At 52.3% G+C, this 26182-nt stretch overlaps 16 protein-coding genes across 16 annotated transcripts; 9 read left to right on the forward strand and 7 right to left on the reverse strand.

The window, feature by feature from the left end:
- Positions 1-258: 258 nt before the first annotated feature.
- On the forward strand, positions 259-819 carry CKM354_001021300 (uncharacterized protein; the record flags this gene model as incomplete). The annotated part of the gene is made up of 1 exon (XM_044805665.1): positions 259-819. One exon carries the CDS (start codon positions 259-261, stop codon positions 817-819), a length of 561 nt encoding a protein of 186 aa, XP_044661600.1.
- Positions 820-2005: 1186 nt separating this feature from the next.
- Positions 2006-3195, reverse strand: CKM354_001021400 (uncharacterized protein; the record flags this gene model as incomplete). Its single annotated transcript, XM_044805666.1, has 3 exons — positions 2006-2479; positions 2818-3100; positions 3152-3195. 3 exons carry the CDS (start codon positions 3193-3195, stop codon positions 2006-2008), a joined length of 801 nt encoding a protein of 266 aa, XP_044661601.1.
- Positions 3196-3511: 316 nt separating this feature from the next.
- On the forward strand, positions 3512-4440 carry CKM354_001021500 (uncharacterized protein; the record flags this gene model as incomplete). The annotated part of the gene is made up of 3 exons (XM_044805667.1): positions 3512-3633; positions 3728-4229; positions 4291-4440. 3 exons carry the CDS (start codon positions 3512-3514, stop codon positions 4438-4440), a joined length of 774 nt encoding a protein of 257 aa, XP_044661602.1.
- A 594-nt stretch (positions 4441-5034) lies between these two features.
- Positions 5035-5895, forward strand: CKM354_001021600 (nucleoside triphosphate pyrophosphohydrolase HAM1; the record flags this gene model as incomplete). The annotated part of the gene is made up of 5 exons (XM_044805668.1): positions 5035-5211; positions 5284-5357; positions 5467-5611; positions 5674-5710; positions 5768-5895. 5 exons carry the CDS (start codon positions 5035-5037, stop codon positions 5893-5895), a joined length of 561 nt encoding a protein of 186 aa, XP_044661603.1.
- A 73-nt stretch (positions 5896-5968) lies between these two features.
- CKM354_001021700 (nucleoside-triphosphatase) lies at positions 5969-6571 on the reverse strand (the record flags this gene model as incomplete). The annotated part of the gene is made up of 1 exon (XM_044805669.1): positions 5969-6571. The coding sequence occupies one exon, from the start codon at positions 6569-6571 to the stop codon at positions 5969-5971; it is 603 nt and encodes a 200-aa protein (XP_044661604.1).
- Positions 6572-6869: 298 nt separating this feature from the next.
- CKM354_001021800 (uncharacterized protein) lies at positions 6870-7883 on the forward strand (the record flags this gene model as incomplete). Its single annotated transcript, XM_044805670.1, has 3 exons — positions 6870-7069; positions 7129-7790; positions 7849-7883. The coding sequence occupies 3 exons, from the start codon at positions 6870-6872 to the stop codon at positions 7881-7883; spliced, it is 897 nt and encodes a 298-aa protein (XP_044661605.1).
- An 826-nt stretch (positions 7884-8709) lies between these two features.
- CKM354_001021900 (uncharacterized protein) lies at positions 8710-10357 on the forward strand (the record flags this gene model as incomplete). The annotated part of the gene is made up of 3 exons (XM_044805671.1): positions 8710-8805; positions 8871-9450; positions 9525-10357. The coding sequence occupies 3 exons, from the start codon at positions 8710-8712 to the stop codon at positions 10355-10357; spliced, it is 1509 nt and encodes a 502-aa protein (XP_044661606.1).
- Positions 10358-10511: 154 nt separating this feature from the next.
- CKM354_001022000 (uncharacterized protein) lies at positions 10512-11714 on the reverse strand (the record flags this gene model as incomplete). The annotated part of the gene is made up of 1 exon (XM_044805672.1): positions 10512-11714. The coding sequence occupies one exon, from the start codon at positions 11712-11714 to the stop codon at positions 10512-10514; it is 1203 nt and encodes a 400-aa protein (XP_044661607.1).
- Positions 11715-12149: 435 nt separating this feature from the next.
- On the reverse strand, positions 12150-13363 carry CKM354_001022100 (uncharacterized protein; the record flags this gene model as incomplete). Its single annotated transcript, XM_044805673.1, has 4 exons — positions 12150-12654; positions 12710-12987; positions 13039-13303; positions 13356-13363. 4 exons carry the CDS (start codon positions 13361-13363, stop codon positions 12150-12152), a joined length of 1056 nt encoding a protein of 351 aa, XP_044661608.1.
- A 277-nt stretch (positions 13364-13640) lies between these two features.
- Positions 13641-14514, forward strand: CKM354_001022200 (uncharacterized protein; the record flags this gene model as incomplete). The annotated part of the gene is made up of 2 exons (XM_044805674.1): positions 13641-13933; positions 13983-14514. 2 exons carry the CDS (start codon positions 13641-13643, stop codon positions 14512-14514), a joined length of 825 nt encoding a protein of 274 aa, XP_044661609.1.
- A 1871-nt stretch (positions 14515-16385) lies between these two features.
- CKM354_001022300 (uncharacterized protein) lies at positions 16386-17339 on the forward strand (the record flags this gene model as incomplete). Its single annotated transcript, XM_044805675.1, has 2 exons — positions 16386-17144; positions 17229-17339. 2 exons carry the CDS (start codon positions 16386-16388, stop codon positions 17337-17339), a joined length of 870 nt encoding a protein of 289 aa, XP_044661610.1.
- Positions 17340-18159: 820 nt separating this feature from the next.
- On the forward strand, positions 18160-19866 carry CKM354_001022400 (uncharacterized protein; the record flags this gene model as incomplete). The annotated part of the gene is made up of 1 exon (XM_044805676.1): positions 18160-19866. One exon carries the CDS (start codon positions 18160-18162, stop codon positions 19864-19866), a length of 1707 nt encoding a protein of 568 aa, XP_044661611.1.
- A 278-nt stretch (positions 19867-20144) lies between these two features.
- Positions 20145-21999, reverse strand: CKM354_001022500 (uncharacterized protein; the record flags this gene model as incomplete). The annotated part of the gene is made up of 6 exons (XM_044805677.1): positions 20145-20251; positions 20310-20540; positions 20592-21169; positions 21223-21636; positions 21710-21818; positions 21876-21999. 6 exons carry the CDS (start codon positions 21997-21999, stop codon positions 20145-20147), a joined length of 1563 nt encoding a protein of 520 aa, XP_044661612.1.
- Positions 22000-23348: 1349 nt separating this feature from the next.
- On the reverse strand, positions 23349-23996 carry CKM354_001022600 (uncharacterized protein; the record flags this gene model as incomplete). The annotated part of the gene is made up of 1 exon (XM_044805678.1): positions 23349-23996. One exon carries the CDS (start codon positions 23994-23996, stop codon positions 23349-23351), a length of 648 nt encoding a protein of 215 aa, XP_044661613.1.
- Positions 23997-24150: 154 nt separating this feature from the next.
- On the forward strand, positions 24151-24726 carry CKM354_001022700 (uncharacterized protein; the record flags this gene model as incomplete). The annotated part of the gene is made up of 2 exons (XM_044805679.1): positions 24151-24257; positions 24306-24726. 2 exons carry the CDS (start codon positions 24151-24153, stop codon positions 24724-24726), a joined length of 528 nt encoding a protein of 175 aa, XP_044661614.1.
- A 32-nt stretch (positions 24727-24758) lies between these two features.
- On the reverse strand, positions 24759-25823 carry CKM354_001022800 (uncharacterized protein; the record flags this gene model as incomplete). Its single annotated transcript, XM_044805680.1, has 1 exon — positions 24759-25823. One exon carries the CDS (start codon positions 25821-25823, stop codon positions 24759-24761), a length of 1065 nt encoding a protein of 354 aa, XP_044661615.1.
- Positions 25824-26182: the final 359 nt, after the last annotated feature.

Genomic DNA, 26182 nt, shown 5'->3' on the forward strand with positions numbered 1-26182 from the left:
TACGAACTACTGTAGGACCACGACTCATGGGCAACGAAAAATCGTCATGTCGCATCGGGCAGCCATCCTGTCATCGTGCATGCGGGCTGAAGATCGAAGTGGTCGTGAGTAATAATAAGAAAGCGAGGTGAGCTGCCTGGAGTCGTTTGTTTCCCGGTTTCCTGTATAAAGCCTCGTTACACTACATTCTTTCCCCTGTCGTATCTGACTTCATTGAAAGGCAGATTTATTATTGAGCCATTGGGAGCGAAAATCAACATGAACTCGAACAATAACAACTCATCCGGTGGCCGGAGCAGCCACGACTTTGCTCGCGGCGGCACGTCGAGCAACTCCAATGGCAATTCCAGCGGCGGTTCCAGCATGGGCTCTTCGAACAACAACAATTCCAGCAGCAGCAGCGGCGGCTATGGAGGCAGCTCTGGTGGTGGATCCAGCATGGGATCTTCCAACAACAACAACTCGAGCAGCAACAACTCCAGTGGCCACTCGAGAGGAGGCAGTGGTGGCGGCGGCTACGGCGGCGGTAGCTCCAACTCCAACTCTTCTTCTGGAGGTGGCTATGGAAACAGCTCGTCCGGTGGCGGCTATGGAGGAAGCTCAGGCGGCGGCTCGAGCGGGGGCGGTTATGGCGGAGGCAGCGGCGGCGGCAGCGGTGGTTACGGCGGTGGTAGCTCTGGAGGCCGGTCCGGTGGTGGCTCGTCCGGCGGTGGATCGCGATTCACGACCGACAAGAAAATGGATGTCGCATATGAAGCGGGGTACAAGGACGCCATGGACAAAGTGAAATCCGACATGATGCGAAACTTTGGCAACTAAAAATGGTATGTCTCTCTTGACTCTCACAACGCATCCACTCTCGCCGCTGCACGAGCCTTTACTGACCTCGTCGTCGCAGTTTCTTACGAATAATGTTGATGACAGCACCGCCCGAAACCAGATCGGCTTGGGATTTGAGGATTTTCGAGCATGCAAGATGACGGGTGCTTTCCGATGTGGGGACCTTTGGCGATCGCGATGTGGATAGCTCTGGCGCTTGTTGGCCTGGTCTGTCCATTGCGGTCATGCGTTCGGGCACATGTATAGGCGTTCAAATGTTTCATTGAGCTTCAAAAGATGCATTACTTCGACTTACCTTCATGCTGCTGGTTCGAATAGGCCGATCCAAGCTCTGCCCAATGCGACGATGATGACTCACCTCCGAAGGACGATGTTTGCTGCAAGAATGCATCGCTTTGCCACCGTGCACACAAGAGCTGAGAGAGTGCGGTCGTCAAGCGGCTGAAAATACAACATGCAGCGTGCCGAGCGTCCGAAGCTGGGTATCCTGGTCGCCATTGTCATATGTGCCTGTCGATAAGGCTGTCACATTCTGCAGCAAATAAAGTACCAGCCGACAGCAGACGACTGCGGCAGAGGGTTGCTGCTCACGATCGCCACTCTTCACACAGGTCCCGACAGGTTGCACGGCGTTTCCCTACATGCATTCGTGAAGAGCGGCTATGGTCTTCCACTAGCTGTGCAACGACGCAGACGAGTCGCAGCGCTGTTTGAAGCGACTTTGCATTGGTCTGATTCGGTTGCGCAGGGCACATCCTGTGGGATGGAATGCGCGCATATTGAGCTGCATTTACCTGTCACTGAATCAGCCTTTGTTTCAGCAACGGATGTGATGCAACGCGATGCCATATTCTCGATCATACAGGGTGCCGTCTCAGCATGAATGCACCGGTCAAAGTGCGCTATGAAAGCCATGCATGTGTAAGGCAACTAATCATATCGAAGTCGAAAAAAGCCTTGAAGAACCAAAACGATCGCTTACCTAGTGCCATCATGTCCTCCACCTTCTAAGGATCGTGTAGTGAGAGCGGCTATTCCTGGCTCCTGCTTCACTACCTTTTCGCGGGTACGAAGGAGCAACATGTTGTACCTGTGGACTGTGTTGAGTCGTTGTCATTTTCGTATTGCTACATATCGGTCATTAGTCGCAAGCACTCCAAGGAGCTCAATCGCCGCCGAGACGTCTCCCGGAGCCGCTCCAAGCTGAGCCAGTAGCCCATGAGCTTGGGAGTGGTCCGTTGCCCTGTCCTCTTGCAGCCGCCGGTTGATTGGCTGGTCTGCCTGCGAACGCGGTCCCGTATGCACGATTCGTTTGTGGCTGGCCAGTGCCTGCAAACAGCTTCTGAATGAAGAGAGGTGTGTTTGTGTATTTCCCTCCAGCTCCATACTCTGGCCAGATGCGATCGAGAAAGTCGTAGAGGTGGGCTGCGAAAATGCCAGTCGCTTGGATCATGGTGTGGAAAGGCCCAGCCATGAGGTATGTGACAGCTAGCATCGCATAGGGCAAATATTTTGCTGGCATGTTGACAATGTAGAACTGGACTTGTCTATTTGGGTCTTCCAATGCGAACGTGTAGATCAGAGCCATGTTCAATGCCTGAAGAAGTACGACGCCGCCAAGGTAGACGCCTCCGGTGAGCTGCTTCGTTGTCAGCGCCCTGTACATCCAAGAAGCGATGGCATCTACGAGAGTAAGACATCAAGGGAAAGGTATGTAGGGAGCAACAACCACCGCCTGCCCACAAGTTCAAGGCCGCCAGTATTTCTCAATAGGCATCCCACCATGCCCACACTCCGCGAACGCTCTATTGTTTATGCGAATGACGAACGCCGCACAGTGCAGGGGTAATCTTGCTCGGTTCCAGGAACCGTGACAGCTACGAGGAGCTGGCCGGGCAGATATTCCGAGCGTATGTTGGTGAAAGAGAGAAGGAAAAGGTAAAGAAAGAAGACTGCGAGATGGGTAGTCGTGCTTACCAGAATGACAAGTGCCACGAACATGAGGTAGAAGGCGTATGCACCAGGAGCACTGAAGCGCGGCGCGCCAGTCTCGAGCATGTTGCTGTACTGGTAGAAGAAGAAGGGGTCCATGATCAGCCCCAACGAAGGGCCAGTGACGAGGAAGCACGTTATGGCGCGCCACAACTCTGGCAGTTGGCGGATGGTGAAGACATAGTCTCGAAGGAAGACGACCCAGGAGAGGCTATACAGGCCGAGATGTCCGGGCACGCTGATGAGGACGGCTGCGGCTGTGATGGTTCTGCTTAGCATCAGAATCTGCGCCAGCTTGCGCGTGCAGCAAATTTCTTACCTGGTGACGGGCGGCGCCTGGAAGAACGCTTCCTGGAACGACATCTTCACCGCGTTCGAGTGGTGTTGCGAAGCCGCCGCACTGCTGCAACTGAATGTGGTGAAGGTGAGGAAGAAAGGGAAGTGGAAGCAAAGTGTTCTCTCGTTTTCGAAGAGTGTCGGCAAGCGCGTTGGTCCGTGGCACGTGCCAGAATGTGCGGCAGCTGCCGCAAAGGGCCACCACTAAATTTTGGCAGAGCGCACTGATGCCAAGCACTCGCACGCAGCTTTTGGTTTGGGCGGAACATTCGTCCTGACGACTTTGACGACACAGCCAGCCTACTAACCACCACAGCACCTGTTCTTTCACTCGACCGCAAACATGGCTGTCGGCAAGAACAAGAGACTGTCCAAGGGCAAGAAGGGCCTGAAGAAGCGTACCGACCCATTCGCCCGCAAGGACTGGTTCAGCGTCAAGGCTCCGTCGACGTTCAACATTCGCGAGTACGATCCCAACACCCACTCCCGCAAACGAAATGCCTTTGCGCAGATGAGGAAAAGCGAGGAGAGAGAGATGGATAACTAACGCTGGCTGCAGTGTCGGCAAGACCCTCGTGAACCGCTCCACTGGTCTCAAGAACGCCAACGATGCGCTCAAGGGCCGTATCTTCGAGGTCTCCCTCGCCGATCTCCAGAAGGACGAGGACCACGCTTTCCGCAAGGTCAAGCTGCGCGTCGATGAGGTCCAGGGCAAGAACTGCCTGACCAACTTCCACGGACTCGACTTCACTTCGGACAAGCTGCGCTCGCTCGTCCGCAAGTGGCAGACCCTCATCGAGGCCAACGTTGTCGTCAAGACCACCGATGACTACCTCCTCCGCCTCTTCTGCATTGCCTTCACCAAGCGGAGACCAAACCAGATCAAGAAGACCACCTACGCACGATCTTCGCAAATCCGCGCCATCAGGAAGAAGATGACGGATATCATGCAGCGCGAGGCCCAGAGCTGCACTCTCAGCCAGCTCACCACCAAGCTGATCCCAGAAGTGATTGGCCGTGAGATTGAGAAGAGCACTCAGGGCATCTACCCTCTCCAGAACGTACGTACATGGCGGGAAACAAGGTCGCGTGAGGCAGGATAAAATGCTAACAAGCGCAAAGGTCCACGTCCGCAAGGTCAAGCTCCTCAAGTCGCCTAAGTTCGATCTTGGTAACCTCCTCTCGCTCCACGGCGAGTCCTCCACCGATGACGCCGGCCAGAAGGTCGAGGGTGCGCGCGACTTCAAGGAGACGGTCTTGGAGTCTGTTTAAAGAGGTTAAATGGGGCATATGATGCTTTACGGTAACACATGGGCATTGGGCAGTGTGGCGACTTCACTTGTTTGCGAGTAGAACGGCGTTTGAGAGCAAGAGGGCCATGGAGATGAAAGATGCATGGGACATCTATACCAGCGCCACGTTAGGTCCTTACGCAAAATCAGTGAAACGTTCAAAATGTTCAATGCCGATGACCCCTGCTCTCGTTTCTTCCTGTATAGCGTCGTGACTGAGGATTGTGCCTACATGACTAGAGCTTGACCGTGGCATCTAACAGTGGCGCAACATCGTGCCCCGTCAGATGTGCAATGCTTAGCTCAGAGTTGTACTGTAAGAATCCCACACCTTCCTATCTTTCACATCGAGACACCGCAATCGCACCTTCCGAGTGTTAAATTGTTGATCCAACTTCCAATCCCACCTCACCTCACTTCTTCGTCCTGACAAACAACCTCATTCTCTCAGAACAAGACTGAAATTTCCGAACCACAAGCGGGAAATTCCACCAACACACACAATTGCAGCGCACCGCATTCGCCGCGGTTCTTTCGACTGAGCCCTACAAGACTCAAGAAAGAAGAAATCAGAATGGCCCCACCAAAACAACTCAACTTCATCACGGGCAACGCCAACAAACTCGCCGAAGTCCAAGCCATTCTCTCCTCCACGCCCGTCGAACTCCGATCGCAAAATGTCGATCTAGTGGAGATTCAAGGGACGATTGAGGAAATTTCCAAGGATAAGGCGAGGAGGGCTGCGGAGGCGGTAAGTCTCGATTTGCCTCTTGAGCACGCATGTTACGAGTAAATATATGCTGATGTGAATGTGCAATTCTAGATACAAGGACCTGTTTTGGTGGAGGATACGTGTTTGTGTTTTGATGCGTTCAAGGAGTTGCCGGGACCTTATGTGTATGTGATTTCTCACTCGTTCAGTCTGATTTGTCGTTTACTTTTTTGCGTTGTCTTTTTACGTCACTTATGGCTACTTTATGGCTATAAACGCTGACTAGCTCCACAGAAAGTGGTTTCTCAAGGCTCTCGGCGTGCAAGAATTCCACAAGCTGTTGGCCGGCTTCGAAGACAAGTCTGCTCAGGCTGTGTGTACATTTGCGTACTGTGAGGGACCAGGCAAGGATCCGATTGTATTCCAAGGGCGGACAGCCGTGAGTCTCCTTTCTCGAGAATATATTTCGCCGTAGAGCTGTCGCTGACTGATTTGTTGTAGGGCAAGATCGTGCCTTGTCGTGGACCGACGGATTTCGGTGAGTTCTGTTCCTCTGTTGTCTTTTTCCTCGCGTAGTGCTGATTGTCTGATGTAGGCTGGGATGCGTGCTTTGAGTACGAAGGACAGACCTATGCTGAAATGCCCAAAGTGGAGAAGAACAAGATCTCGCATCGTGGAAAGGCTTTGGAGAAGCTGACGGAGTGGCTGAAGCAGGAACTGTAGATGCCTTCCGCACTTCCAGATCCTCGGCCATGATTCCAACTCAACATAGAAATCATATAGAGCTCCAACGAATTCACCCATGCAAAAACATCGGATCATCCTCATCCTTCTTCCCACTCGCCTGCGCTTCCACGTCTCCACCCCCCTTCCCATGATCCTTCTTCCACTGCTTCACCCAACTCTCAATGCGATCCACATTCCCATCAATATCCTCCGCCTTCTCACTCTTCAACTCCACCACAATCTCGCCATCATACGCATCCCTCGCCTCTTGCAACAAAACCTCCATAATCTCACAATCCAGATTCTCCTGCAGCTTCTTCTCCTCGTACCCTCTTGCTTTCAACCGATCGTACAATGTCCCATTATCGCAACGCACAACAACGACCAGATCAATCAGACTCGGCGGAAAAAGATCGCAAGCGTGCCAGTCGATGATTTGCCCGCCTTCTTCGAGGTCATTTTCGATGACATCGAGCAATCGGTCTTCGTCGACGATTTGGAGATTGGGATCGGAAGGGTCATCGGATTTCTCGCCAATGTTGTGCTTTTTGACTACGTCGTTGACGCTGAGGTGGTGTAAGGTGTGGATGCGGCGGGCGAGTTCTTCGGCGTGAGAGGTTTTGCCTACGCCTGGCGTGCCGGTGATAATGATGTTGGGATCTGTTCGTAGCATCGTCATGATTGTTCGCTGAGTGAGAAATCTGGTCTTCTGGAAGAGTGGTCTGGGAAAGCAAGCTGCGCGACGGTAACAGGTTTTGAGAATCATGGACGAGTGACTTGCGCGAAAGGTGGGAGCTGCGTGGTGACGTTTTTTGAGCTTGCGGAGCTTCGTTTCTTCACAAACTTTGATTCTCAATACTTCTCCTATACAGCTCTATACCCGTTCTGCCTTTGGGAGGCTAGATTGTGTCGTGGTCATATTCGGACAGCCATAGAGACAGGATCTTGGAAGGCGCGCTCAAGTCGGCACGATGCTCGCACGCAGAGCTCTTCCACGTCTCCAGCAACCCTTCCGACAGCATGCGAAACGACCGTATTCGACGACGGAGCTCAGCAATGGCATCAAGATGACTTACGACCTGTATGAGCCCGAGCAACAAGCCCAGGGCGGTCCGATCATCTTCGTCCACGGTCTCTTCGGCTCCAAGAGAAATCACAGGAGCATGAGTAAGTACGATTGTCCTCCTTTCCACCATGTTCAAAGATGGACCGCGACTGACAATGCTGCAGAGTCCTCGTCCGCGAACTGAAGCGACCAGTCTACGCCGTGGACACTCGCAATCACGGCGACTCCTCTCACGATCCAAAGCACGACTACACAGCCCTGGCCGAAGACATCGAACTCTTCCTCCAACATCACAAACTGCAGGATACCTGCTTGATAGGCCACTCAATGGGCGCAAAAGCAGTCATGGCAGTCGCTTTGCGCAAGCAAGTCAAGATTGGCTCTCTGATCCCCGTGGACAACGCCCCAGTAGATGCGGCACTCAAGAGCGACTTCGCCAAATACATTGTCGGAATGCGAAAGATTGAAGAGTCTTCGGTCAAGACGATGAAGGAAGCGGACAAGATCTTGCAAGCTTACGAGGAGTCCTTGCCCATACGACAATTCCTCCTCACGAACCTTATGAAAGGCGAGGATGGTACGCAGAAGTTCAAGGTCCCTCTCAAATACTTGACTCCTGCACTGCATGGGCTAGGAGATTTCCCATTCAAAAATCCGGATGAGACGAGATTTGAGGGCCCGACTTTGATTGTGCGAGGGACGAAGAGCCATTATGTCAGCGATGAGACGCTGCCGATTTGCGGAAGGTTCTTTCCCAACTTCGAAAGAGCGGACATTGATGCTGGGCATTGGGTGATCAGCGAGAAGCCAGAGGAGTTCAGACAAGGTAAGTTCAATGTGGTGCATGGGCGTATGTCGTCCCTTCAAGTGCTAACGAGAAGTAGCTGTCGTGGAGTTCCTCACCAAGCACCAAGATTGAACACACGATGTGACGATGCTGTAGAAGACTCGCGACCAACGTGAAATGTGGTCAATGTGGTGCGTTGATCTGGACTGGACTGGACTCCGACAAGTGCCCGCGGGCGAGTATCCACGACACAGTCATCCACACATCATCCCGCACAGACCCCACGCATCGGCATGGCTATATGCACTCTGTGGTTGCCGTTTCGTTGCAAGCTTGCAGACTGCGCAGCAGCTGCCACACGTTCTTGCCCGGTGTGCTTCGCCGCCGTCTATGGGCGCGCAAGGCGTCGACGAAGACGCCCTGTTGCAACTGTCTCAAGCAAGCACCGGCGCGAGAAGCAATATTCTGACCAAAGCCATGCGATGCTGTTGTTATCAGCTCATTGCTTCCGTAGAGGTCCGCGGAAAACGGCAAAAAAGCAGCGAGCTAGACCTCGCTACTGGCAAACCTTTTCAAGCTAGTCCGAACTGAAAGCGAGACAAGTGGAGTGAGTGTGGGCCTTGCACGAGCTTGAGTGCGGGCAAGCATTGTCAATGGCTCGGCTCTGCTCGTCGTCCTGCTGGCCATGCTGTTACGGTGGCATTGGGAGCTGTGCCTGCAGCCCCGATAGCGCTCTGGCATGTTATGAGTGGGTAAGATGTAATACACCAGAGGAGAGCAACGCATATCGGCGACGAGCAGTGGTGGTGTTGGAGGTCCGATGCATGATACTTCTAGTAACCTCAATCCTTCTACCTCAAGTTTCTTTCCTCTTCTTACCTGTCTTCCTGGGCAGTGCGCGGGACTCAAGCACGAATAGTCGGAGCAGCTCGATTCGCAACTTCCATTCCGGTTTATCATGCTGTCTCTCCTAGCACTCGCCGCGCTGGCCTCAGCACAATCCAGCGATGAGAGAATCCTTGGTGTCTACATGTTTCATCGACATGGCGACAGAGTCAGTCCACTCCGCGTCCCTCGACCAACGCCATTGAAACGAGATCACTAACCATCGATCATCAGACACCAAAAGCCCTCGCCCCAACCAACCTCACCTCCCTCGGCTACAATCAAGTCTACTCCTCTGGCGAATACTTCCGCTCTCGCTACATCTCCTCTGCCTCTTCATCTTCCTCCTCATCAAACAACTCCGCCCTCATAACCTCCATCTCCCCTAACATCGTCTCCTACCAACAACTCGTCGCCTCCGCCCCCTCCGACACCGTCCTCCAAAACTCCGCCCAAGGTTTCCTCCAAGGCCTCTATCCCCCCGTCGGCTCTTCCCTCGGCACTGAAACTCTCCGCAATGGCTCCGAAATCGAAGCTCCCATGAACGGATACCAACTCATTCCCATCGGTACTCCCTCAGGTTTCGGTTCTGTGGGTGCAGGAAGCGAAGATGCGGGTTGGTTACAGAGTACGAGTAATTGTGCCCAAGCGGTAATTTCTTCGAATGAGTATTTCTCTTCGGAGGAGTATGAGGCTTTGTTGCAGGAGACGAGGGGTTTTTATGAGGGGCTGAGGGGAGCAGTGGAAGAGGTTGTTGGCGAGGGGAATGTGGAGAGTGAGGTTGGGGAGTTGAGTTTCAAGAATGCTTATACGAGTGAGTCTTCCCAATCTTCCATTCCATGCTAAGAGCGACATGCTGGTGATCCTATTACTGACGCTCGACATCAGTCTACGACCTCCTCTCCCTCTCCCTCGAACAAAACACCACCCTCTCAAACACAAGCACAATCTCCTCTACTCTGGATACTTCTACCCTCGAACAACTCTCCTCCCTCGCCAACATCCACGAATGGAACCTCGCATACAACACTTCCTCCCCGATCCGTGCCGTCTCGGGCTCAATCCTCGCCTCCCAAGCTCTATCTTTCCTCCAATCCTCCATCTCCTCCAAGGGCAAAAAGAACCTCCTCGGAATTCAATTCGGCGCTTACGCAACTTTCGCCTCATTCTTCGGTCTCGCTCAATTAGAGAATGTCAACGAGGAATTCAAAGGTGTTGTGGATTTTGCTAGTGCGATGGTTTGGGAGATGGTCACAAACTCATCTTCTTCTGATGAGGATGCTTTCCCGAGTGAAGATGATATCTATGTTCGTTTCCGTTTCCACAATGGAACTACGACTTCTGATGATGAACTCATTACGTACCCACTTTTTGGTTCGGGAGAAGATGTTCTCCCATGGAATGATTTTGTTAAAGAGATGCAGAAGATTAGTATTGGGAGTACGGAGCAGTGGTGTACGGCTTGCGGGAACTTCACGGGGGAGTGTGCGGCTTATGGGGATGATGCGCAGGGTTCTGCTTCTGCTGCTGGTGAGGGGAGTGGAAAGGGTAATGGACTGAGTCCGGCTGTGAATGGAGTCATTGGTGCGATGGTGACTTTGGCTGTTGTTCTGGGGCTGGAGGCGCTCGTGCTCGCACTGGGTGGATTGAGAGTTGTGAAGAAGAGGGGGCCAGCGCAAGAGAAGGTTGAGGCGGAGGTAAGCGAGGGTGAGAAGGCTTGAGGAGGGAGTAGGATCGTGAAAGTTGGCATGGAGGCTGGAGAAAACAACGTAAGAGTGGTTTCATGACACGCACTAGAATAATGCACAGATTTGACAAGATTGTTCGTCGAGATGAAATTTCAATTGCTATGGTGAAGCTGCTCACGCGGTTCCGTTACCGCCTTGCCCTCCTTGCCCTCCCAACAACAGGCTGCGGAGCAGCAGCCGCCCGTTGCGCTCTTGTCTGGACGCCAGGCCTATCGCTCATAGGCCGCCTAAGCACATCAGGCGATTCCCTCGTTTGTCTTGCCGAGCGTCTTCCTGTCCCTGACCTGCCGGCCCTGGTGGCCGTCGGGTAATCGGTGTTTATCAGACCTCTCACAAAATTCCTGAGCGCCGAGTCGCTGAGACACCGTCTGTCAATCCTTTGCAGGACCCTTTCCTGTAGAGGTTCGAAGGCGTTAGCGTTCAGATGTGTCCGAGCAGCGTTGATAATGTTGTTCACTGCAGCTTCAAGGTGTATATTTCGTGTGGGTTGATTGCCATTGTTGTCCGGCGCAGTCAGATCCAGTCTGCCTATATCGGAAATGAGGTCGTGCAACGCTCGGTCGCGCTGAGGATTGAACGATGTAATGATAGCACCTAAGGTCTGGCATTCTTTCACTTGTCGCTCCCAGAACTTGTGAATTATATCATCGTCTTGCTCGTTGGCTGGCAATTCTACTGTGCGCCCGAAATCAGTCAAAACAACGTCGGGGTAGCTGTTGTCATTGTTCCTTGACGGCCTGATAAGTATGTTGCTTTTCTTGATATCAGCGTGACAATACCTAGATCTGCCGGCTCCGTCAAAATGAACAAGAAGGAGTGCAGAAAAAAGCTGTTCGGCCATGTGCCAGCAGAAGGCCACCGGCAGCTGTATTGAAGGTTGATCATAAGTGGCTCTCAGAGTCTGGTCAAGCTGAACTAAACTCCCACCAGAGAGCATCTCAAGATCATACCAGTACTCATTGTTGAGAGTTGCACCTGCTTCCGTCCACTTGCTTCTTGGGTAGAAATTGACAATATTAGTATTGCGATGCTGCGCAAGAGCTGCGATAATCCTCGCTTCGCGGGTGATGGCCGCAGCATTCCGATGTTTAAATACTTTCGTGGCTGCTAACTTGGCTGCAACCCTTCGCGCTATGTCATCGACAGGAGGATTCTCATAGTTGAGGTCCGACACATCGGAATGTGCCTTATTAAACGCTCTCCTTGTGATAGTCGCCTCCACAATAGAGTACATTCCGTCGCCCAAGTTGCGAACGCTGTGTTTCTGCTGTCTGAAATTGGCTAAGTTCGTATTGAGACTAACATCCGACGATACTACTCTGGCGGCCATGTTGTGAATTACTGCCTGCGGTGTTCGAAAATATGCGATACAAATGAATGAAAAGCACAGTGCCGGACTGTGCTGGTAGCCGCGATACGAAAGGAATGAGAAGAGGAACGAACGTGCAGACGTTGCGTTTGCAAGAGCGCCTCGAAGACCATATCTAGCGTCCTCTGGTCTATTCTTGCCGATATGCTCAAAGCCCTTTGTTGTGTCACGTGAGCACTACACCTGGCAGGAGATGAGCTCGAGGGAGTCATGTCTTTGTCAGTATGCAATCACAAAGAAGTGGAAATATCGATGGATCGAGACCACGAGTCTTTCGCAATGGTGTCGGGCAATCTGTGCAACTGCCCATGTGGTATGCAGGTTATGTGTAAGGTCTCAATTCGTGGAGTCGTAAAGGGGTATCTCGTTCTAAGTCGTCAGTCAATAAGTTCAGCATCAGTCCAACCCATCCCATTCAGTCCCGTACGGGCAATCCCCAACCTCGAAAACTCCGTCTGGTCCTGAAACAAGAAACTGGTTTTGCCCAATCAACTCCCAGTCTTGCTCGACGTAAGTGCTCGGTTCAGAGGCCACGATCAGATGCTCTCCATGTCGCTGCTCCGGTATACCGACATCTCTTTTTGGGTGAGGGATACCGTCAGCATTGTCGGGATATTTCCTGTTGAGTGTGACTCCTGCTTTCGTACTGTAGTACAAACTGGGAGGCAGAGATGTCTTGTGGTTCCGGAAGCGGCAAGCGACAAGGCTCACGCCATCGGTCGCGCAGAGATTCAGCGAATTTGCTCTCTTTGCTACACCAAGAATCTTTTGTTGCAGGCCAACAACAGTTGCGACTGCTTTGTGGAGTGCGGCTTTCATTTCCTGGGCCGAGTATGTGTAGTAGAAAGTTGTGGCATCGCCACCTCGGGTCAAATAGGTCATATAGAGACCAGCGATATGCCTGGCAAACAAACATTAGTATATAGAACAGCCTGAGGTCGAGCCACATGACATACTCGGAATCGGTTCCGCCATAGACATTTGCATACGCAGCATGGCTCATCTCATTGATGACTGCCCGCTTGATCTCAGAGAAGTCGCTCACGGCTCCATTGTGCATGAAAGTGTGCCTCCCAAACACGAATGGGTGATTGTTAACGTTTGCGACGGCCGTCCCCGATGAGGCGCGAATGTGGCCAAAGAGGCAACGCGTTTCAGTGTTTTGGCATATGGACAGAAAGTTGGTCTCATGCCGAGGAGGTTGAATAGTCTTGTACAAAGCTGGTCGCAGTCCCTTTGCGATGTCAGCCACATGCACATATGGCTGATCATCTAAGAACGATACGTCTTTCTGCGTGCCATCTGCACTTTCTCCAGCCTCGGGAAGTTCAAAGTCCGAGTTGGCAGAAGTGTACCAGGCGATGCCTAGCCCGTCGAAGTTGAAGACGACATTGCGTGCTTTGACATCGTCCTCGGCGCTCTGGTTGTGCTCGTGAGGGAGGAGCTTAGGAAGATAGTGATCGGAGACTTGCTTGACCAGGGAGTGCTTCGGCGTGATCAGGACATCTTCGAGAAGGCAAGGCTCGGTGGAAGAGATGTATGCAATCCAACTGGGAGATGTCAGCTTGGCACTGATAAGGTTCACATGGGGGGTCGACGCACCGACACATGTTGATGTTTGCAGGTTCGCGATAGGAGTGAGAATAGAGAACGATGAAGAGAGAGGCATCACCTACCGTCAACGCTAGAACTGCTGCTCGAGGTCACGCCTTCCCTTTGACTGGTCGTGTGCCAGTCGCCGATAGGAAGGCGCTGTCGTTCGCCTTGGCGCTGGCCGGCGTCGGCGACGTCGGCCCGTGGTGACCGAGCTGGAGCTGGAGCTGTGTGCATGCGTCCACTCAAGTACGACTGCGTGCAGATAAGATATCTCGCGACAACACCGACACGATGGCCACTGTCCCGCCCAAGTTCCAGCAGTCCTCTGTACCTGCGCAGGAACTGCTTCCCTTCGACGAGCGTCAGCCGCCCACAATTCGACTGTACCCCCTCAGCAACTACACGTTTGGCGTGAAGGAGACGCAGCCAGAGGAGGATCCGTCAGTCAAGGACCGTCTGCGACGCCTCGAGGAGCACTACGAGAAGCATGGCATGCGCCGGACATGTGAGGGCATCTTGGTTTGCCACGAGCACAATCACCCGCACGTGCTGATGCTGCAGATTGCCAATGCCTTCTTCAAGCTGTGAGAATCGCACGCGTCGCTGTGCTGCTAGACTGGGCTAACTCTTCAGACCTGGGGACTACCTCCGCCACGATGTCGACGAGATCCAAGGCTTCAAAGACCGCCTGAACGAACGACTCGCACCCACGGGCTCTCTCGCCGAATCGACAACCGCCGCAGACCGAGATTGGAACATCGCCGATACCCTCGCGCAGTGGTATAGGCCGAACTTCGAGACCTTCATGTATCCCTTCTTACCGCCTCATGTGACGCGTCCAAAAGAATGCAAAAAGCTGTATCTCATTCAGCTGCCGGAAGGCAAAGTGCTCAGTGTACCCAAGAACATGAAATTGCTGGCAGTCCCGCTCTTCGAACTGTACGACAACAGCCAGAGATATGGCCCGCAGCTCAGTGCCATCCCGCATTACCTCAGTCGCTATCGCTTCGAATTCGTCGATGATCAAGGAGAAGTCGTGTCTTACACGCCCGGCGGCCCGATCGACGAGAACGTGAAGACGAAGATCTTGGCTGGAGGCCAGAACGGAGTTGCGGCCCAAGACGACGCCCCCAAGCAAGATGAGGAGATGGCGCAGGCAGCATGAGGTTGGAGCATATCGAACGAAACCGACGCGATTCGAGCAAGAGTTGTCTGCATTGAAATTGTACAGCTCATGCGGGCAGCTCGTGCATCTCAACCCATCGCTTCCAGCTTTCGGATGAATCTCCAGTGAAAGCGTGCGCGCTTGGTGCTCTTCAGCAAGCTCGCACTCACCTATCCAGTGTACGCGAGGTAGTCGAGACGGAGGCCGAGCGAACTATGCGAGGCATGGGCCGCTGCACTCCGTCCTGATCCCGATGATCGGCATTGTTAAGCTGCTCCAAGCAGGACATTACGCCGCATTCGATCCAACATGGGCTTGGGATTCCCTCTGTCGTCTAGGGTACCGATCTTCTACCACCAGCGCTTTGTGTCACAATGGCGATCGACATCGAACGTGCGCAAGCAATATGGACCACAATTGTCGGCATTTCATTGGCATGTGCCGCTTCGACTCGATGCACATCGATAACATGCTGCATTAGCCGCATGCCAAGAACTCTCAAACATCATAGCAGACGGCTCGCGCGAATCACTAATCACTACGTCCTTTGGCGCACTTACCCCTCTCAAAAACGTGCAAACGAGTTACGCCCAGACGATGAGACGGTAAAAAGGAAGAGCCATTCAATGCTAGTTCTCACAGGTCGTGGTGTACCTGTGCCATCAGCCAATGTTCAAGCTTGGCATTTCCCTGTGTTGCTCAGAGCACTACTTCCGGCCACCTGCAGGAACTGCTATTTCATAACACGGTGACCTAATGGAAACAAGGTCCTGCAGCAAAATCTCTGGCCATTGTTAAACAGCCGGAACACACTGGACATGCAAGCCACTGCGACATAACGATGTCGCCACTTCGGAAACTTCGACCAACCTCCAATGCAGGAACGAAAAGTCGCTCGTATTCTTGCTCTCTCGGAACGCGCCACGAGAATTCATGAAGCCACTGTGCGATGCGTACCTGCGACGTCTGGGGTGACAAACAAGCATGACCGTGGCTTGCCAGGAACGATCCGCACGTGTTCATGGAATCCTTCTGGAACTTATCCTTGACGCCATTGCAGCTCGTGCCGCAATCCCGTATTCCATAACGCCGGTAGAGAGACGCACTCCGCAATTTACATCCTTTCTCGCTGATCACCTCGTCAGTGCCTTATTTTGTGCAGATTCCGAGCGGAAGCAAGGTTTGTGCCGTACGACTTCCCTCAACAAACGCATAGATCCGTCATCAGAGCGGAACAGCTCAGTCGCTTCGAGGTCGCCACCACTGATTTGCATCATACCACGCTGCAAGCTGCCTATTCTTGGAGCAGTGCTCTATTACCTTTCCGGTGTATGTCGAACTTGCATCCAGCTTCGCACCGTATGGGTCCAACGGAGCCTTTTTTGCCGTGCATACGCTCCTTCAACTGCGGCTGAAAGAATGCCTTGAGTCGCCCGATCGAGTAGTTTCACCTCCTTTCAGCCCGCACTGCCGCTAGAAGCGAAGGACCTGAACAGCACCGACAGTATGCGCATCGCGATGTTGGCCGTATTCAATGATGCACTGCAGCTCGGTTGCGAGACTACTCATCGCCTCGAGCACATCGAAAACTGGGAACACGAGAGACGCACCCGCTATCCACAACGCACCAAACCGTGTTGCAGCTCCGAATGATCATACAGCTGAACATGGGAGTAGAATCCTCCATCATTCTTCCGGTAGGGAGTGAGATCCAGAGAGACGAAGTATAAAGACAAGCAGCATTTCATCTTCATCGCTCTCTCATCAGCAGCAGCAGCATCTCGACATCAGAGCAAAGCTTCAGATCGTTTACAGCCCCATCTCGTTCATTCACTTATTCAGCAAAACGCTTCAGTCGCTCAACCATCAAAATGCAGTTCTCACTCGCCACCATCGCCTTCTTCGCCCTCAGTGGCATGGTCAACGCCTACCCTAGCCCAGCTGAGACAACTCCTGCTGGTTACGAGCCAGTTCCACCAAGCTACCCGGAGTACCCTGAGACCACAACCAAGAAGGAAGAGTCCACCACAACCAAGAAGGAGGAGACTACAACTAAGAAAGAGGAGACCTCCAAGACGCCGGAGACCACAACCAAGAACGAAGAGACTACCAAGAAGCCTGAGACCACAACCAAGAAGGAAGAGACAACGAAGCAGCCTGAGACTACCTCGAAGCCAGAGACAACCAAGAAAGAGGAGTCCACGACCAAGAAAGAGGAGACCACCAAGAAACCGGAGACTACCACCAAGAAGCAAGAGACTACAACCAAGAAAGAGGAGACTTGCACGAACTCCGTCGGCACCTCCTACAGCACTGGCTACACCACTTCCACTTCCATCAAGACTATCAAGGTGCCTGTTACCCAGACAAAAACCGTTACATCCACTTCTGTCAAGACCGTCAAGACCACAATCGTCAAACCAACCACTTCCTACAAAGAGGAGAAGACAACCACCAAGAAACCTGTCGTCTCGACCGGCACCAAAGAGAGTGTCATTACCATCACCACCAAAGTTCCATTCACCACTACTACGTACGAGGACAAGGTCGAAACCATCACCAAGACCGTTACTGGCGCCGAGACCAAGACTTCGGACGTGGTCACCACCAAGACTGAGGTTGAAACTAAGGTAAGAATGATCGCTGCAAGGCATCTTCAACTCGCGAAGAACTTTGTCTCAGACATGACGATACCTTTCACTGACTGCTTTTAGCCTGTTGTTACCTCGAAGACCTCTCTGTCGACTAAGCTTGAGAGCAAGCCGGTGACCAGCAAGATCCCATACACCACTTGCGTCTACGCCCCAAAGCCTTACTTCATGTAAAGAACTTCGACTCAAATCTCCAGTTCTGACCTCGAGCCACAACGGACGAAGCGATGTCCCCGCTGAGGATGATCAAATGCAAGAGCGAGAGATGGCACGGGTACATGAACTGCGCATAGAAACATTTTTATGATTGATGAAAGCTCTGGTCACTCTTTTCGAGGAGGATGTTAGATGGGGTGAGCAGGGCACCTTTTTGATCTGGAGTATACACATAGCATCGATACTCAAATCGATATTTTACTTCTCATGCTTGGACCCCAGTCGTTCTCACATGCTTTTGAGCAAGGATGTGGCTGTTCCTTCCTCACAGGTTGCCAAGCCCACTGCACTTCCTCTTTCCTCGTCTGTCACTCTCAAATCCTCCGATTCACGACCAACATGACAACAACAGCATCGCACAGCACAAAACATCACAGAAACAATGCTGTTGATTGTGAAAAGACGTTTCCCCAGAAATCTCGGCTCCAACAACCCCAGAGTCCCAGACAAGATGAAAGATCAGCAACAAGAACCGTTGCTCCACTCTCAGCAACGCCACATCCAGCGAAAACGACACATTGCGACAACCCTGATTCGTCCTAGCTGCCATGCCTCGGCTGGTTCGCACGAAACTATGTACCTGTCGTGGCTTTTGTGGCTGCGAAACGATCCAACGACAAACGAGCTCCATCTACCACTTATCCGCGTGCGCGTGCGCGTGCGTGGAAGGAAGGGACGGGAGGGGTGTGAAATTCTGAACATGTCTTGACCTCTCGTCCTCATCATCACACTGTCTGTCTGGGTATTGTTGATTTGAGTTGAGGTGCTGAAAGCAAAGATGCCGGCCGTGCTCGGCGTGCGCAATATCGCGTTCGCGATTGTCGCGATTGTGTTTTTGATGTTGTTTTATCATACTTCTGGAGGCACAAGAGCGCCTGTTAGTTGGTCACCGAAGGCGCCGGAGTTCAAGGGTTTCGCGCCTTTGCCTGAAGGGATTACCGTGCCGGCTTCGATGCAGCAGCAGGAGGATGAGAAGTTGAGGCAGGAAGCCAATGCTTTGGGAGGTGCTGGGACCGCGGCGAATCCGGCGCATGTTTTGCCTGGTGGGGAGCAGGTTGCTGCAGATGGGAATTCTCTGGGAGGAGCCGGAGGAGGGAGTACTGGCGCTGGTGAGTTAGGTGCGTTGGAAGGTAGTAATGCGTTGGGTGGAGGGTCTTTAGGAGGACTGGGAGGTGCTGCTGCTGCTCCCGCTGCTCCAGTTGATGCTGGCCCTTTCGCTGCTCCACCTGCTGCTGGTGGTTCTCTGCCTGGTCCCGCGATCGATCTGGCTGGTTCCCCTCTTGCTCCACCACCTGCTGCTGCTGCGCCCGGTATGCCTGCAGCACCACCTCCAGGAATGGTGAACGCGCTTCCTGTGCCTCCTGTACCGGCTGCTCCAGGTCCGGAAGCACAGCAAATGCCTCCTATGCCAGCTATGCCAGGACTTGGGAGTTCGCCACAAATGCCTCCTCTTCAACCGAATCTTGGGAGCACAATGGGCGGGACAGCACCTGTTGCACCACCAGTATCAGATCCACACTTTCAGGGAGGTTTTGCAGACGCTCCGTTCCAGCAGAACCTAGACTTGGAAACGCCCAAGATGGATATTCTGAAGCTTCGTCGCTATAAGCCGCATAATTACAAGGGCGAAGGAAATCCTACATACGCCACTCACATTACGACTCCAGGTGGATCATTGAACGATCCTTACTTCCTTGCAGCTTTACAGCTCATATTCCGCGTGCTATGGGATATACGATCCGGGTCCGCTCAATACCCATTCACGGCATTCGTTGCGCCACACATTACAGAGGAGCAGCGCAGTGTCCTCGCAGCTGCAGGAGCGATAGTCCGCGAACTCGACTCCATCGAATGGCACCCAGACAAGAACACACAAGGCCGCTGGCAATACAATTTCGCACGCCTGAACCTGTGGCGGCAGACAGACTTTAGCAAGATCCTATACCTCGACGCAGATGCCTTCCCAGTCCAGAACCTTGACGATCTCCTAGGAGCTGCTACCAGATCATGCAGGAAAGAGTTACTGCCTCTAGAAGACCAGGCTTCTGGAGATGAGATCTGCCCATATACATTCATGGCCGCTCAACAAAACCTTCTTGCGAACCCCACAGCCACGATCGAACTCAACACAGGAGTTATGCTCATTCAACCCAATCTCGCCATGCACCGACGTCTTACACGCGAACTCACGGCGAACAAGAATTGGGACACCGCGATGGCCGACAAGGCCTTCCTTTCTGAGATGTTCAAAGCTTCTGGTCCATTCCCTGTCGTGCAACTAGCAAGGGAGTATAATGGTTTCTTTCCTGGTCCCTTAGATGAGGGCAAACTGAAAGTTGTGCATGAGAAGTTGTGGGTCGAGATGCAGGGGTCTGCGCCTTGGACGAAGGGAATGTTCAGGGAGAAGCATGCCGAGATGAAGGCGTATTATGAGAGTCCCGCATTTCAAGAAGTGAGAGCCTTGGATGGGGAGAGGGTATATTAATGTATGAGTGCGAAGTAATATCTGTATAGAATTAATTGACGAATGAGATATGAATAGATTTGAGAGTGCTGACGTGTGACTTCACACAACGCCTCGTGTATTTGACGAGTGGTGAGAAATTTCTCGGGCACGCAATATTGTAACGTGGGAGCATAGATCGTAAGAGTCAAAGTGGGTCGAAAGTCAGGATGAAATTGCGAAACTGTTATGATAGTCGTAGACGGAGTAAGACATCAGGTCACTTCACACAGTGGGAAAGAAATAGCAACTCCTCGGCATCAAGACTTCATCTCCACCACCTCCACGCGCTCGACTGAAGTATCTTTCTGCAGCTCAGTCATAGTGATCTTCTCTTGCTGCTCCTGAAGAGCTTTGTCTTCGAATACTGTTCACAAATGTCAGCATCAGCACATCACAGAACGCCACAATAACTTTGTACTTACAGAAAGTCAACTCTTCCAAAGTCCTGCCATGTGTCTCCGGCCACAAGAAGTAAATGCAAACGACTTCGAATGCCAGCCAAACGCAGTACATGATCAGATACTTCCAAGTAGCATTCTTGAGTCCGATCGGATTGACAAAAGTGCTGAAGAAGCCCGCACCTCTGCCGAAGAATTGGAAGAGGGCGATTCCTCTGGTCCGGACGGCGAATGGGAAGAGTTCGACGAGGAATGCTGTTGATATGGTTAGCCTGCTCCGGACAATCGTTTCGTGGCACAACTTACTATACGTCAACGCATTGTACCCAATATTATAACACGGCGAATACAAAAACATAAAGAAAATCACCGCATGTCCCGCGGCAATCGCTCCAGTAGTCAAGAACCTCTCTTGCGCGACTGTCCAGCCACAGTAACAGACCAGCAAAGAGCTCGCGCAGAGGAGATACATTTTCCTGCGGGGAAAACGCCGCACAAGCAGAGAGGCACAAGTAGCATTCACCAAAGCCCAGCAATTAAGTCCAATATTAAGCTTAGCTTTGAATGATGAATCTGTGTAGCCAATGCTTTCCAGTATGGAATTGAGGTAGTAGCTGATGAGTGTGTTGCCTGACCATTGGGTGAAGAGACCAAGTAGAGATCCGATGAGGACACGCTTCCGCATACCCGGAGTAGCGAGCATATCGAGCCAGGATTGCTTTGAAGTCTGGAGTTCCATTTTGATTGTATTTTCAATTTGTGCCATTTCGGCGTGGACAAGGGCGGAGTCGCGATTGCCTTCGGCGTGGTATTTGATGAGGATTTCGTAGGCTTCTTCGCGGCGGTCTTGGGAGATGAGCCAGCGAGGGGATTCAGGGACGAAGCTGCCAAATGTATATTAGTCGGGTCGCTTGGAGGGAGATGATTCAGGACGCACAAGATCAAAGCAATTTGAATGAAGCTCGGCACAGCTTGCAGTAGAGATGGTACTCGCCACGACCAATCGCTCGGTGCCAGGCTCTGTGTTCCGAAAGTGATGCCTGCGGCTGTGATCGCTCCGATGAAGTAGCTCGCGTTGAACAGACTCGTGAGAATTGGCCTTTCTTTGGGATATCCCAGCTCACCCAGCATGGCCGCACCAGAAATGATGCAAATGGGGATCCCAAAACCCAAAAGCCAGCGAGCGGCGAGGTACATTCCAACATGCTGAGAGGCACTTTGAACGGCGGCTCCTAGAACCATGACCCAGGAGCCAAGAAAGATGGACCACCGACGACCAAACCTCTGTGTGACCCATGGGATGAAGGGGAGGGAGCAGATTGCTCCCAGACTGTACATTGCTCCTATAATGCTGCAGAAACATGATCATTAGTTTTTACTATAGTGGGAGATGTGCATACTCTCTTGCTGCCGAGTCGACTTACCCTAAAATCGCGCCCTCAGGATGATCAAAGTACTCTTGCCATGGATCGACAATTTGCACCGCATTGATGATTTGACTGTCGAAGCCAGAGGTGATTTCAATCCCCATGCCTGAGTATGGTTGTCAGATCTCTGCATCATGTATTCTCGTGAAAATCAGTCACCCACATGTTGGGAACAAGAACAGATACAGATATCTCAAATTCGCTTTCTTCCACCACCTGACTTTATCTTCTGCGATGGCACGCGTAAGAATCGGATCTGCGCCTTCTGCTTGCGATGTGAGCTTCATATTTCGGTTTGTAAATCTGTCGCTTCCGCACAATGGGGGAGATGTCTACGAGACCACGCGAGCGGGCAAGGTTCTTGAGATTTCTATACAAGATGGTGTAGCTTCAGGCTCAGCTGGTCACACCTTGATCTCCATGTGGCCGAGACGGGGTTCCTACGACAGCTTTGAGGAACCCAGGTCCGGCGTCCCAGCCACATGGGTATGTCCACTCAGTCTTGGAGCAACGACAATGACACTCAAGCCGGGCTTGGCAGCAGGATATACAACATCACAAGCGATGCAGGATGCAGTCAAGTTGGAGGCACTGTCTCGGCGCAGGTCCAGTCGACCAATTAATCGCAGAGTGGTTATTGTTAGACTGGGCATATGTTCGCTTAAGGTGAAGTCGAGGCTCAATGGCTGCTGATCCCTGACCAACCCCGTGGGGAAGCAGAGGCTTGGAGAAGTGTTTTAGCCTGTATTCGGGTGAATTGCAGGTTTCACACAATTGAAGCCAATGAGGGCGAATGTCCTGAGCTAAGCTCGAGACACTCGCAAACGCTTAAGCATGGCATGTCCTGATACATTGTACCACAATTTCAAGCTCATCTTCCCGCTCCGGACTCAATCTGGCTGCACTTGACGCGGGGATCACCAGGAACTGGCGTTCGGCAGCGATTTGAGGCACGAATCTTCGCCTAAGCTGTGAGCTCTCTGGTACGCCTTTTCTGTTGCATTCACATCAAGTAGATGCACTCCCAACCACGCGAACCTCTTCTAGCGTCGACGCTTTATAGTCGGGCTTGGCAAGTCTCTGTCTCTGCTCAGTACTTCTGCTCCCGCACCAAATGCTTTCTGTCTGAGCACTCACCACGCTGGGCCTTCTGACTGCCCAGCAGCGACGGCTCTTCCGAAGCCTATTGCAGGTTCCGAAGCACACTCTCGGCAAACGAGCCTAGGTTGTGTCTCGCAAACGTCGTTTCTCATCGAGCTCCCATGAGGTGGAAGAACAGCTGCAAGGTGCCATAGCTGAGCAGTTGGACGCAGCGGAGGCACAGAGCTGAATTTTTCTTCGAAGAATACCCCAGGATCTATTGGAATATTCCATGCGATCCAAACAGCGATTTCGTCTGCAACAGCACGGAGTGAAGTGCTGATCCTTTCAGTGACGAAGTCATTTTGACTGGCGTAAGCCCTTCTGTGCCGATGGTAGTTGTTTCAAGGCCAACGACGAGCCAAATGCGGATAGCCCGATATTGTGCAGAGGTAGTGTACAGTCGTCTCAATCCAGCTAGCAGTGACAAGAGTGGTGAGATCCCGTGGTAATCGGATAGGTGCAGAGAAGTGGATTTCGTTGTCCTTCATGGCAATCACTTCTTCGGCACCACTCCAGCACCAGTCGCTCCAGTGCCAGCAGCAGCGCCTGGTGAAGCAGTCACGGCCTTCTTACGCCGCAACAGCTTGCTCACGTAGTTCATGACAGGCAGCATAGTCCATGTCGCAAACCACGGTGTAGCCCAAACACTCACAATAAGCCTCAAGGGTATCAGAAGCTTCGTGATCGCATAAGCCGTGGCAAGCTCCGCAACGAGTCTCGTGCCCTTCTCGCCCTTGCCAAACCACTTCCCGCTCCTTGTTTCGCCGCTCAGCCATCCTTTCTTCCGCATGTAGTTCCCGAACTTTTCAACGCCATCGCTAAACCATTTTCCCTCGCTGATGAACGGCGGGAGCCAATCGGTGTAGTGGAAGACCGCTGCCAGTCCGAGCAGAGGTACGACTGCTGTGATCTCGTGGAGGATCAGGAAGGCAGATATGTGGGAGAACGGAGCATTGCGAAGTGGCTGCACGAATCTTCGTAAGAACTTGGGTAAACGTGATTCAATGCGCGCAACGCGTGCGGATTCTTTCGTGGTTGGTGGAGTGGGCTGAGTAGATTCGAGACGGCGCGTCAATGTTCTAGAATTGAAGCGGAGAGACTGGCGACCAGCAGTCCATGCTGGCCGGAATAGTCGATTCATGGTGATGCCGATGAACAGCACAGTGGATGAGTTGTTGACGACGGGATGTGATCTTATGTCCCTGCTATCCGCTATGGCATGACGTAGTTCTTCAGCAGTCGGCACATTCCAACAACACGTTCAAGCTCGTATACTTCCGTTCACATTTTCCAACATGTCACACGAAATTGCCACGGAACGGCTACTTCTCAGACCGGTCATAGAAGATGATCTGACTGCCTTTCACAAGCTCCAATCCGACCCACAGGTAACAAGATGGACGTACGAAGCCCGCTTCTACGCACAAAGACTCTCCTGATGGTGATACAGCAAGCAAGGACCCAATGAGACGTTGCAGCGCTCGGAGCAAATGCTCGATGACCTGCTCGTGCTAGTGAATGCCTCAGATCCGCAACAGCCTACTTTGATTCATGCCATCACAGCCCAGCCTTCGTTAGAGCTAGTCGGGCTCATAGGCACATTTCGTCCTCGAGAGATAGGCTTCTCTCTTCATCCTGAACACTGGGGAAAAGGCTTTGCTCAAGAAGCCACCAAGGCCTTCTGCACGTGGTATCTGGAACGCTTCCCAGCCCACACGCTCGTCGCCAAGGTGAATGCCGAGAACGAAGCGAGCATCAAATGTCTACGAAGATGCGGGTTCTCACCTGCCACAGATTGGGAAATGGCTCACGATCAGGAATTGAAAAAGGACAACGATAGAGAAACATGGCTACTAAGAGAGCCATTATGAGCTGATTCTCCAGTCTAACTTGCTTGGCACGCTCAAGTCGCAGGTTTACTACGGTACTGCACTTTTGCTCGCAAACTCCCGTACTCAGCCTGGGTCACAGGCTCATACTTTGCTGGCCTTGTTGGTGAGATGCATTCCGGCAGGCACTTTATGACCGCCTCTGGATCTGCGCTCAGGAAGTATGGTATTGAATACCGAGCCCTCGTCATCCTCTGCTCGTCGTCTGTGACAGAGTAACGATCGGCCAAGGGTGGCAGTGTCACTCTATGCAGCGTTGACTTCAGCATATCGTTCGTCCACCTCATCAACAAATCTCCTACATTCATCACGCAAGCATTCTTGAGTGGCGTTGCTGGAATGTATTCTCCGGGCTCGTGAGGGTGCTCGACTTCCAGGCCGCCGCAGTCATCTTGGAATAGAAGAGTTATTATGCCCCAGTCGCTGTGGCTGGAGATTCTAGACGCTTTGCCCGTTTCGATATCCGAAGCTGGGACTGGAGGGTAGTGCAGGAGCCTCAGCTGGTTGTTGTGTCCCGAGCAGTGTTTGACGAAGAATTCTGCATCGGGCAGACCCAGACCAGTCGCGATGCATCGCAGAACCTCCTGCGCGACAGAATTGCATGACCAGTAGAAGGACGTCGTGAAACTCTTGAAGTTCGCCAAGCTGGAGTCTGGAAGCCAAACATTTGGCTGAAGCTTGTTGTCTTCAGAACCAACTTCATACGATTCCTTGACGTCGATGACTGCACGCAACTTTTCTCCTTCCGCTTCATCACCACCGGAGTACTGAGAGACCTTCTCAAGACCAGGATAAGAGTAGCCACGATGGACTTCGGGCCCGTCCGGATGCGGTGCCTTCATCTTCTCGGACAAAGGTAGATTGAACAGTCGATTGGACATGGCGAATGCTTCATCGAGAAGATCTTGTGATAACCCGTGGTTGACGATGTAGACGAATCCTACTGATTGGCAAGCTGATATCAGGTCTTTGGTGACTGCAATTCGGTCCTCTGCGCTCGCGGGGTGCGTCCATCTTGAGAAGTCGATGATGGGAATTGTCGCCTTCCCACTAGGCGCAGCTTCGCCAACTGATCCCATTCTTGGTATTGGTCGTGATTACACGAGGTTGGCCTCTCTCGGATACGCTCGTGGGAGATGTTCTGATTATGTTTTCTTTGCTTTCCACGGAGCGATTGGCTCGCAATGCGCCTGAGACTAGTTTGTCCGCAGCTGTAAGCATGAACAAAGATGTATCCATCACTTTACCTCAAGCCTGCCGATAGCTATCAGAGTGATAGGCAGAGCTCCACCGAGCTTCAGCTTCAACAGGGTTTCATTAACGTGTTTGATAAGCATGTGAATCAGATAGGCATGTGCATCAACTTTACGAGGTAGATAACTTTGATTCTTGATATCTTATGCTATAGGTGTCAGAACTACCTCAAAGATGGATCAAT

This window comes from Cercospora kikuchii (assembly GCF_019650295.1).
Source record: "Cercospora kikuchii DNA, contig_00007, whole genome shotgun sequence".
Taxonomy (NCBI): Eukaryota; Fungi; Ascomycota; class Dothideomycetes; order Mycosphaerellales; family Mycosphaerellaceae; genus Cercospora; species Cercospora kikuchii.